Source organism: Corythoichthys intestinalis, chromosome 13 (assembly GCF_030265065.1).
Source record: "Corythoichthys intestinalis isolate RoL2023-P3 chromosome 13, ASM3026506v1, whole genome shotgun sequence".
Lineage (NCBI taxonomy): Eukaryota > Metazoa > Chordata > Actinopteri > Syngnathiformes > Syngnathidae > Corythoichthys > Corythoichthys intestinalis.
In genome coordinates, this window is record NC_080407.1 from 770,042 (window position 1) to 781,216 (window position 11,175).

Genomic DNA, 11,175 nt, shown 5'->3' on the forward strand with positions numbered 1-11,175 from the left:
GTCAAATTTTCAATAGACTTGTTTTACTTTATTTGGCATAAAATTTCAACTCAAAAAGTCAACATCAACATAAAAAGTTAGTTACAATAAAAGTCAACAGGCTAAATGTTAGCGTGTTTTGGCGTGCAAACTGAAAAGGCTTTTTTGGTGGTGAGCCAAGGCAACGCGGAAGGTCAAGGTCGTGCGCTCGGGCCGCCGCGCGCTCACTCGTCCAAGACGGCCGTCCTGCGGGCCTCCCCCGAGCGGCGATTTCAAAAAAAAGCACGGGTTACTAAAGAGAAGGCAGTAGGGAAGGGGTTAAACAAAGTCTCTGGATCGCTTGATGGCGCAGCACAGCATCATGCTGAAGATCATGCCAAAGATCTGCAAAAAACAAAGATGTTTTAGGTCGGGCGGTCCGATCTGGCGAGCCGGCACGCACCATGATGACGCCGATGCCAATGCCCACGCCTCCGATCACGTGAAGCTTGTTGTTAAATATCTCGCCGATGGCGGCGGGGCAGCTCTGATGCACAGAAAAGCACATCAGACCAGCGGAAACGCCGGATCGACGCGTGGAAGACGGCCACCCGCGATTACCGTGGTGACGAGGACCTCCAGCCCCTCCTGCTTGGGGCAAATGTCCCTGGCGGCGTCGATCACCGTGCCCGTGGGACCGCAGCAGTTGAGCTGAGGGCGGGCGGGAAACGGCCAAATTAAAGCGGTAAAAGTACGACGGCCTTCACGTAGAACCGTTCTTACGCCAAAGTGGATGAGGCGAAGGGTCTCCTTAAGCGCCTCCTGCCTGGTGTCCTTGTAATTGGTATAAGTTTGCTTGTAGAACTCCGTGACGTCGTCGACCACGCGCTCCTTGTTGGACAGACCCCAGATGCCCGCCGCCACTTCCACAGCGAAGATGAGCAGCAGGAACAGAAAGAACTGCAATCAAAAATGTTTAGTTCAATTTTATTGTCAACAGAGAAGGGAAAATACCCGATCGATTCAAAACGGACCAATCCCAGCATGCACGGCGACTCCTTGATGGCTCCGCAGCATCCCAGGAAGCCCACGACCATCATCAGGGCTCCGGCCGCGATCAGGATGTACACGCCTACAGGAACAAACGCCAGATTTTTTTCCCCCCAATCACATCAAGGAATCTGACCTTCCAGCCAGACAGCTGGAATCATGCCAGCCGCAGCTCCGACAGGCCGGGCCGGCGCGACCCCGGTCTGGCTGGAATCATGCCAGCCGCACCTCCGACAGGCCGGGCCGGCGCGACCCCGTCAATCCGGCCAGAAGGCCAAACTCCGCGTGTTCACCTTAATCTTAACCCTTTGTACCGAATCCATTTTGAAAGGTTTAAAAGGCGGCTCACTGAACACAAGTTGACAATTTATTCAGGTCGACAGATCAAAACGGCAAGGCGAAACAGAGGCAAGCTCGTTCCAAGGTCACCGTATCAGAAGTCAACAAACGGTTCCCGAGAAAAATGACAACGATTAGTTAAAAACATTTAGTCTTTTGAAGGCTCTCGCAAGGCTGGCCGTGTGCAGGAAGAAGGGTGTGTTCGGGATTATTGTCCGTTTGCGGATTGGACAGGAGGATTCGGGAGTTACCGTTGTCCGGGCAACGAGGGTTGTGGATTTTGCCACCTCAGCATCAAAGGGGCTCTTGGAGTCTTGTTAGTCATGTTATCAGTTGGATATAGGGGCTTCTCTTGTGTTAGGACAGACCGTGCCGCCATTTGTTCTGGACTGTCCGGGAGAACCGATTGAGAGACTTGGTGGTGCAGACGTGGGCTTGTCAGCGTCAGTCGTGCTCACTTAGTTGTATGACGCACGCGCTGGGCTGTGATAAGAAGGTGTTGTTTATCTCATTCTGCTTGTTTTCCTTCAACTATGGGATAAGTGCTATTTATTTTATATTGGGTGTGTTAGAGTAATACAAAGTGTCAAACAGAAATACGAGAAACAATACCATTCCCTATTTATATGAAGTGTGTTAGAGTAATGCAAACAGACTGTGCCTACGAGAAAAGGTACCATCTCCTTCACACCGGAAAGGACAGAATTATGATATATTGTACAAGGTAACGTTAGGATCGCGTGTCCACGGTGACCTCGGCGGGGAGGTCGCCGCCCCTCCCGTCGCCGAGGAGGAGCTTCCACAAAAGGCGCATTCCCGGCGGGGAACAAAGAGCTCGCTGTTGGGCCGCCAACAAGCGGGTGGCGACGCACTCCATCGACAAATCCTTCTTCTAAACGCGCACCTCATCTTACCCTCGTGTGCCAGTAACACCACTCTTGTTTTTGAGACAAAACTTATCATGGGCCCGTGATTTGGATACATTGTCATTTAAGAGTACGACACTGTTTAGGGGTCACCTTTTGCCAGATCAGTTGACCAATTCCAACTGTTGGATTCTTTCTAGATGTCCATTCTACTTTTGTCAGCGCACAGGAGCGGTGGTGCCCATTTGTCTTACCGGTGAAGAAAACCGAAGGGGAGTCCTCGCCCTCAAACAGTCCTGAAGTTCTGGAGTCGAAGCGTAGCCATAGGCCCACCGCCAACACGCCCGTCCCGGCCAACTAGAGGATGGGGGGGAGAAAACCAAAATGAGGTCTGCCTTTTACTTAAAGACAAAAATGGGCCATCATACAGAAGAACCAGATCTTCACTGACTGATGTCATTTCATCCTAAAACTACTCACTTTCATAAACACGAGAAATATTGCTGTCGAAAGTCACCGCTTGATACATTTATTTCTTCTACACTTTTCTTCCCGTGTTGTTGTTGTCGGATCGCTTTACCATTTGTCACCACAATGAGTCACCGTCTCCCAAGAAACCGCAAAACCTCCTAAACAACTCCCAGGAAGAACCTCGTGGGATTGAGACATGAGGAGGACACCCTCCTCACCGCTAATTGCGAGCCTGCCTTCTCTTCCCTTCCTGTTACTTGACAGCATCTCATCATCTCTTTTGAGGCAAATTTGACTTGAGAAAAATCGAATATTGTACAAGTATACATAGGGAAAGACAATCATGCCTTTTTGTACTGGGAGGGCCATCAAAGCACCACCAGTCCAAACGGATGGACTGGTGGTCAGCCATGGCAGAATAAGAGTTAATATTTAAGCCCAATGGCAGTTCGCCAAAAAGTAAAACATGCTGCAATGGCCAACACACACACACACACGCTGACATTTGAGGGCTGTTGTACCGCATCCAGGTGAGAACACTCAGCTAATTGCACAAGAACAACACTACAAATCAGGAGAAAAAGGTTGTAAAATGGATGTGACATACCCAAAAGAGAAAGTTGAAGATAAAGAGTAAGTACTTGACACACTGCAGAGCCCCCATGTCGACCAAACGGCTCCAAACAAGTCAAACTGGTGCAGATGAGGAAACAACTCGACTCGCTCACTAATGTTTCTTGACTGAACGAGTGCAGTCAGGAAGTCGAGGAGAGGAGGAGGAGGCCACCTCCTCCTTCTTCACCTGAGAGGTCAAATGGGCGGGGCTTTTCTTTCGCTGTGGTGTAGCAGGTGACCATCATCAGCACTGACTGGATTTTAAGCATGATGATGACTTTCCATCTTTTTTGGTAATAAAAGCAGCTTTGTCTTGCGACAAATGTGACCCCACCCGCAAAACAGAAATCCTACCATTGAGTAAAGATAACAAAGTGATGATAATGATAAATATTAAATGACAAATATTTTGCAAAATGAGATGACAGAGGTGGCCAGGGCATGTAAGATACCAACATTTCCATTCATTACTGTGATGAATAAAAGTGATATTAAACATGTAAAAGTGATATTCCATTTACAAAAAACAACTAATTAGTGTTTCGCAATATGATCGCCAGTGACGTCCAAAATAAATAGGGTTGATCACATTGTTGTGTGTGTAATAAGTGACTAATATCCTGTCAGTCGTTTTAAATTAGAACTAAAGCAACAGCAACACCCAGTGCAATTTCAAGGGAAATGTCGCCGTCCCGCGGACACGGCTTGTAATTACACTTGAGAGTTGAGACGCTTGTTTTTTTTTTTGTTTTTTTCCAATTGAAAGTGCATTTGTATGTCATTGATTTCATGCTTACGTTTGAAAAAAAAAAAAAAACTAGAAATTATTAACATTAGTATTTAAAATATTAGCTTTAAAATAATTTTGGAACCGTTTCACGACAAACGTTTTCTACATTTTTAAAGGCTGAAATAGTCTGAAGCAAAATCAAAGAGTGCCATCTTGAGTTTGATAGAGTACTAAATTGCAATGGGATATTGATGACTGCTCTTCACTCACCCAGAAGATAAAGTTGAAGACGAAGAGAGCGTACTTGACGCAAAGCTCCCAGCTGCTCAGTGCGGTCATCTTCCTCGAGTACTGCCAAAGTGAGTGAGTGACAGTCTGAGGCAAGACCGAGATGTTGTTGTTGAGGGCGTGCCTCGGCTCGGCTCGGCTTTCTTCGGCTCTTTCCGGAAGCGGCACCCTTGTTACCTTCATCCCAACAACGCCACAATATAAAGTGCTCCATCATTTTAAAAACGTTTTATGATTGAAAAGTGGAATATTTCCTTTTCTGAAAGATGAAATTTTGGAGGTGTGCGTGCCATTAGACAAAAGAGCGAGTGTGCCCCCTCCCTACAGGGGTGCCATATACAAAGACAACCAATAAAAGAGAAAGTTTACCTATGTAGTCATATAAAGACAAGCGATCAAAGAGAACATTTACAAAGACAGTCATATAACGACAATCAATAATTTGACAAACAACCTTCACGCTGTTTGAGTTTCCTTTTTTTCCTCCCTACCAAAACAAGGCAGCCTTCATCTCCTCACAAAGCTTCCCTTCACGGCTCCTCTCACTGTGTGCGTGCGTGTGAGTGAGGAGGAGGAGGACATTTTCAGCATGTTTTGGCACAAATATTGAACTGCAACGCAACAACGTCTCCGAGTTATAAAAAGACCAAAACATGATTATTGAAATACTTGATTTCCACCTGGGCTCGGCCCCTCTCTCTCTAGTCGCCTCCTCGCAAAGCCCGAAACAGAAAAGCGTTTGCCGCTCGTTTCACTTGATCGCAGTGGAATGAAAGCACATGTTGTCGTGAAATTTCTCAATGGTCCGAGTAAGAATCAAGAATAAAGCTTATGGATGAAGCGTTTGTATATTTTGTTGATAAAAAAAAAAGAGAAATTGCACTAAATGGTGATGCACTCAAACAACAAACAGTGAAACGGAAGCGGCTTTATTGTTCAATGGCAACATCACTGCGTTTATAAAATGAAGCTTAAATGATCCATCATAATACTTTAAAGATGAGCCATCTAAGAATATTTGAACATTGATCCAACATGTTATCAGGAGGGATGATGATGATTGTACAGTCAACCAGAACATATTCAAAGTTTGACTCATGGATGGAATGTCTTGATCCCACAGTTCAAAAAGTCATGCGATAATGACCTTATTGGCATATATTTACGATCAAGTGGCCTTTCAAACAAGAGCTAGCTGCTTGGGTGACCTCCAGTTTGGGAGCGAATCAACATCGTACGTGGCCAAAGGCGAAGCTCACATCCTGGCTTTCGGACGCGGCGCCGAGTAGAGGTGCCGCTGCAGGAAGGCCAATATCTTGTGCCAGGAGTCCTCTTGGGCGTCCGAGTGGGCTTTGGTTTGGCCGCCCCACAAAAGGGTGACTAAGCAGACGGCGGACGCGTGAGTGACGGGGGGGGGGGGGGCAACGTCGAGCTTTGCTACAATAAGTCACGTCGAGGGGTGGCTCACCTCGGGCCTTCTTGCTGTCCCACATGAAGTTGGTGGCTCGGAAGTGGGGCGAGTACGGCGGTTCGATCAGGTGACCCGTGTCGGGGTACTCCAGACGGGTCAGAAGATGCTCCTTCCCCGCCGAGCGCATCATACGCTCAATCTGGAGAAAACGGCAAAACATTTCCGTGCGGTCAAATGAACGATTAAATACGGACACGTTTCATGTCAATTTGGACATCCTTCAATGGCAGCGAATGAGTTCATCGCCAGTGAATTCCCATCGTGTTGATCAGCTCACATCTTCCGCGTACTCCACCGTCGGATGATTTTGGTCGTCCTGACCGTTGACCAACAAGAGAGGGCAGTTGATTCTCCTCACCTGATGAGCAGAAGCACAAATGTCGGTCCGCCCGCGCCGTTTATCGGGGCTTAGACTCAAGTGCGAACCTACGTCCGCTTTTCGGGACAGGTCGCCGGAAACGGGCAGGCCGAGATCTCGCCAGATGAGGTTTTGTTGGTCGTCCAGACGAATCTTGCCGACGTTTCTGGCGCTGCGCCAGACTCCGTGCATTTATTTACGAACGTACGTGGAAAATATGCGTGCGGCCGGCGACCTATCCGTACTTGGGTTGGCTGATTTGACTCAGGGGTTGGTCGCGTGGGAAAAAATGGCTGCCGCTGATGCAAACGCAACAGGCGGGCTGCCGACGGAAGCTTTTGTCATCCGACTGAAAGTTCCTCAACTCTCCACGGCGGCGGTCGTCGCTCACCTCGACACGGGCGCTCTCTGACGCCAGGGAGATGGCCACCATGGCGCCCATGGAAAGGCCGAATATTCCCACTCTGTCGGGGAGGACGGCGGGATGCCGTCGGACCAGGTCGAAGGCCGTCTGCCGAGAAAAACGCGGTCCAACGCAATGACGGATAACGCCGCCGCCCGTCACGTACCTCAAAATACTGGAACTCCAGGTCCGTGGAGGCCAGCTCGCCCGGGGCAAAGTACTCCAGTGCCAAAGAGACGTAACCGTGCGAGGCCAGCAAAGCCGAGCGGTACTCCAGTAGGCCCCCGCCGCCCCCCCACATGTCCAGCAACCCCGGGAAGGGTCCCGGACCTGAAGGAGGTAGCGAGCGCCGGCTGTCACTCCTGCGCGCTTTCCGTCGGAATGCGACGAGCGAACTGACCCGAAGGGATGAAGAGGGTCCCTCGCACTCCTCGGTCCTCGACCTCCACCCGGCGGACCCCCGGGGCCGCGTACCACCTCTCGACGAGCTCCCGCGCCAGAGGAGGTCGGCCGTCGAAGTCGCGGTCGACGTGGCCGGCGAAAACGGAGATGGTGAAAAGCATGGGCGTGCGCACGTTCCTCTTCCTCAACCTGCCGTGAATCCGTCCCGTTTGGGAATCGAACACGAAACCCCGCAATCGTCGTTTTTCCTCACCTGAGGCCCGTGCGGCTGCCGGGAACGGGTCGCATGCTCCACAGCAGACCCATAGCTTCTCTTCCACAGTACGTGCCTCCTAAACTCAAGTCATCGGCAACTAGAGGCGCAAAGGCAAAAATGACTTCTATTAGGCGATCATTTGGAATAAACGGCGGCTTGTTTGGTACTGACCGGAAACAGCTCCGGCGGCGTCGCTGACGTAGTGGCCGTAAGCCTCCCAGTAGTCTTTGTCCTCCGACCGGTGCTCGCAGCGCAGCGTCACGGGCGCCCTGGGAGGCAGATTGTCCACCCGCACCCTCAAGGTCTCGTCCACCAGGGCCCGCGTTGGCGCCACGGACAAGATAGGTGGCGGGGCGGACTGGGACATGGCAGCGATTTTCCTTTGTCTGTCAACAAATAAAATGCCATAAAAATGGTAGGAATTATGATATGTCCATCCCAGAAGAAAAAGAAGAAGGTCGATGCAATCATCATGTTCACCACCAGACGGCGCTATACGCCTCTTGTGAAAAACGCAGGGCAACTTTTAAAAGCATCAATAGCTTGTGAATGAATGCAGACGTTGAAAATGACGTTTTACATTTTGATTCAAATAGGTGCAGTGATTTCTCAATGCTGCTTTCGCGTGCAGCCTTGCTTTATACTACAAATGATATGCGCTTGTATGACTGCGGAAGTAGAAGTCAAAACTACTTTTACAGGGCATTTGGATAAGCACACAAGCGATCGGATCCATTTCTCCTTGAACAAACAATTTACCAAAGCTAGTCGCAAATATCAGTCCGAAGACCGTCGTTGTGTGAAAATTCTTTGTCATCTCCGTGTACATTCAATACAACAGCGATTTCTGTATATATTTACCCAGCTGCGTGACGACGTGGTCATCAAACCGAGCCGGGTCGCTTGTTGATGACGTCGCCGCTTTGGCGTGAAGTTCACTGACCTCACGTGAAAAACGGCCTGTCGCCTCGTGTACGTTCACGAGATAAGAAATGCGATACGTAACGGGCTACGATAACAACACGCATATATGAATTGAATATACCCAAACAAATGCACATAAGTTGCAAGGTCGTCTAATAAAGTATTTCTACAGTAATAATTCGACCACAGTGTCATGAACTATCACAGGAAAGACAACAAAATGATTGTATCAAACCGTATTTGAAAGGAAACAAAGCAAACTAGATGATTAAACGCTCTCATGTTGTTATTAAAACGAAAGTCATGACACTTATAGACCTGCCGCCCTAGGAAATTGTCGACAGAGCGACCGACCGCTTGCGCCTACCTCGTGGGTCTGGTTATCCGCACCTCATAAGTGATGCTCATCCACTTGACATCACGTTGAGCTCCTAGACGGAGGTCAAAGTTCCTCCGTGAGCACAGAAACGTGTCAGTAGATTGGAAGAGCCAAGGATGTCCAATTCTTCTGCTCCTCTTGGCGGTGTCATGTCATCAAAAAGTACACAGAGTGAGCAGGAACAAGCGAGGGAATCATTTATTTCAGCAGCCCAATCATTGACTGTCCAGGCTGTAAAAGGTCATACGAGGTTGCACTTTTTCCAAACTGTGCACAAGTGTCAGGTGGAGATTGCACAATGCTCACATTACATGAGGGTGGGAACACTTCATTACGACTGTGCAAACAAAACATATTGGTAGCTATTAATATATCAAGACAGACTGGTGAATGAAGGTTTATCAAACATGGGTATGCGATCAAAATAAACGAAGCTGCCTTTCATGGCTTTCAAACACATGACAAACGCTGAAATATTACGCAGCTCTCCATTCGCCCAAGATTCTCTTGTACACCACAATAGGAAGGAAGTCCGTGTAGCACTCACCAATGCATAGAGGAATAATCTATAACAATTACACAGCCATAAAACTCAAGAATGACACCAAAAAAACAAGTGTGTTGAATGTACTCTTTATGGGATTATTTTTTTAAACAATCTTCTTGATGGGATTGTTTTTTAAACAATCTTTAATTAAACGAAGGGGATTGATGCCAGCAGACAATATCCAGCGGCTATTTTCTGGTTTATCCGGCAGGGGGCAGCACATACAACGTCAGTCTATTACAGAGGCTGATAAATTGACCCTTCAGGAGGCAAATAAAAAAAGCCCCAAGTTCAACATTAAATCAAATAAACGGCGTTTAAATATACAAAACAAATGATCATGATAAAATATTTGACTTGAAAACATATTTGAATTTTAAACTAACGATTAAAAAAATGTTACACATTAAGCTCATTTTGTGGTGTTTAAATATACAAAACAAATGATCATGATAAAATATTTGACTTGAAAACATATTTGAATTTTAAACTAACGATTAAAAAAATGTTACACATTAAGCTCATTTTGTGGTGTACAAGATCATCTTTTTGACTTTAAAGTGCTATTTATTTGATCAATTATAAATATTACACAGTGATATAACTCAAGATGACGCCAAAATATAATAGCGTTAAAGATGATGTTTATGGAATTCACTAATTAAAAAAAAAGCTACCTTTAAACGAAGGGGATTGATGCAAGCAGATAATTTACAGCGGCTATTTTCTGGTTTATCCAGCAGGAGGCAGCACATACAATGTCAGTCTATTACAGAGGCTGACAAATTGAGCCTTCGGGAGGCAAATAAAAAAGCTCCAAGTTCAACATTAAAACAGATAAACGGCGTTTAAATGTCAAAAACAAATCATCATGATGAAATCTTGTGTACATATTTGACTTGAAAACATATTTGAATTTTAACCTAAAAAAGCCCCAAGTTCAACATTAACTGACGAAATCTCGTGAGTATAATTGACTTGAAAACATATTTGAATTTTAAACTGACGATAAGAAAAATGACGTTACCAAGAGAATCATTTGGGTTTTTGAAGAGCTACTTATTTTGTCACACAGGCCAATATAGGGATTTATTTGCATCACTTGTTGGTAATTGTTGCCCAGTGTACCTATTTGACACAATTGATAAAGCCAATACTGCCAGTAATGTCTTTCGGAAAACAAGAGAACATGTTTGTTATTCACAACCATAATAAGCAACCACGCTCAGGTATTTGGCGAACAGTTTTTAATGAGAAGCGATGAGAACGGAGGCGAGACGAAGGGGTCACTGGGCTTTGGGGGGCACCCACTCGTGGATCTTCTTGCGCGTGGTGGGGTAGGGCACGTACTGCTGCGGGGTGCCGCTCACGTTGAACTGGTGCACCTCGGCCAAGAACTTCTTGGGTTCGGGCGGGTGGGTCGTGGGGGGGTCGTCCGTCATGCAGTGGAGCCAGCGGTGCCTGGCGGGCACATACGGTACACGGGTTAGATGACATCTGAAGCAAAAGTCGACAAGAAACCTACCATTCTGCGGGCACCATGCTGCCGTCCACCTCCCACAAAGTCTTCTTCCCATTCATCTCCGTGGTGTAGATGACCCAGCGATGTCGACCTGCAAGCATTTTGGACTAGAAATGAGTAACTGGGACGTGACGTCACGGCGGACGTTCTCACCAAAGAAGTAGTGCTTCTTGTCCTCGTAGTATTTGTTGCCATATTTGTCTACACCGATCAGGGCGCCCGTCTTCACATCGTTTACCCTGTCACACGTGACATTCAAAGGACTTGATTAAAAAAAAATTTTTTTCACGACGAGTACTTTCACAAATAAATCTCAGTGCCAATATTGCACAGCTCCCGTTTGAAAACAAGGCTTGCTGCACTTGCTAGTTGGACACAAGCGATTACTATTACTTTGACGCACCTCAAGAGTTGTAGAAGAAAGCCCCGGACCCCGCCGTGACCTCCTATTTGTCCCAAAGCCCTTCGGACAATGTTGACGTACTCGGCCATTTTGAGACGGAACTCTTTCGCCGTGGCAACGATGGGTCCCGCTTCCAAAACGCACCGGACGGCAACAACTAGCCAAATTAAGATTCCGTGCGAGACGTCCAACA

The 11,175-nt window shown here is 47.2% G+C and overlaps 3 protein-coding genes across 11 annotated transcripts; all 3 read right to left on the bottom strand.

The window, feature by feature from the left end:
• Positions 1 to 8: 8 nt before the first annotated feature.
• LOC130928295 (CD9 antigen-like) lies at positions 9 to 4,530 on the bottom strand. Of its 2 annotated transcripts, none has more exons than XM_057854771.1 (7): positions 4,300 to 4,530; positions 2,468 to 2,570; positions 993 to 1,090; positions 742 to 918; positions 580 to 669; positions 422 to 505; positions 9 to 363 (listed from the first exon to the last, which is right to left on the bottom strand). In XM_057854771.1, the coding sequence occupies exons 1-7, from the start codon at positions 4,498 to 4,500 to the stop codon at positions 298 to 300; spliced, it is 819 nt and encodes a 272-aa protein (XP_057710754.1). In that variant the 5' UTR covers positions 4,501 to 4,530; the 3' UTR covers positions 9 to 297. The 2 variants fall into 2 exon arrangements, with proteins under 2 accessions (XP_057710754.1, XP_057710755.1); XM_057854772.1 differs by lacking the exon at positions 4,300 to 4,530 and adding an exon at positions 3,292 to 3,516 and having other exon boundaries at positions 11 to 363.
• A 700-nt stretch (positions 4,531 to 5,230) lies between these two features.
• On the bottom strand, positions 5,231 to 9,474 carry LOC130928277 (peroxisomal succinyl-coenzyme A thioesterase-like). Of its 8 annotated transcripts, none has more exons than XM_057854721.1 (11): positions 8,499 to 9,198; positions 7,379 to 7,593; positions 7,205 to 7,304; positions 6,950 to 7,140; positions 6,716 to 6,879; positions 6,538 to 6,657; positions 6,392 to 6,468; positions 6,219 to 6,318; positions 6,066 to 6,146; positions 5,786 to 5,927; positions 5,231 to 5,697 (listed from the first exon to the last, which is right to left on the bottom strand). In XM_057854721.1, exons 1-11 carry the CDS (start codon positions 8,537 to 8,539, stop codon positions 5,573 to 5,575), a joined length of 1,356 nt encoding a protein of 451 aa, XP_057710704.1. In that variant the 5' UTR covers positions 8,540 to 9,198; the 3' UTR covers positions 5,231 to 5,572. The 8 variants fall into 8 exon arrangements, 7 of the variants coding, with proteins under 7 accessions (XP_057710704.1, XP_057710705.1, XP_057710706.1 ...); XM_057854722.1 differs by having other exon boundaries at positions 8,522 to 9,197; XM_057854723.1 differs by lacking the exon at positions 8,499 to 9,198 and adding an exon at positions 8,069 to 8,408.
• Positions 9,475 to 10,196: 722 nt separating this feature from the next.
• Positions 10,197 to 11,149, bottom strand: ndufa12 (NADH:ubiquinone oxidoreductase subunit A12). The gene is made up of 4 exons (XM_057854796.1): positions 10,983 to 11,149; positions 10,733 to 10,818; positions 10,583 to 10,670; positions 10,197 to 10,518 (listed from the first exon to the last, which is right to left on the bottom strand). The coding sequence occupies exons 1-4, from the start codon at positions 11,069 to 11,071 to the stop codon at positions 10,344 to 10,346; spliced, it is 438 nt and encodes a 145-aa protein (XP_057710779.1). The 5' UTR covers positions 11,072 to 11,149; the 3' UTR covers positions 10,197 to 10,343.
• Between the last annotated feature and the right edge of the window lie 26 nt (positions 11,150 to 11,175).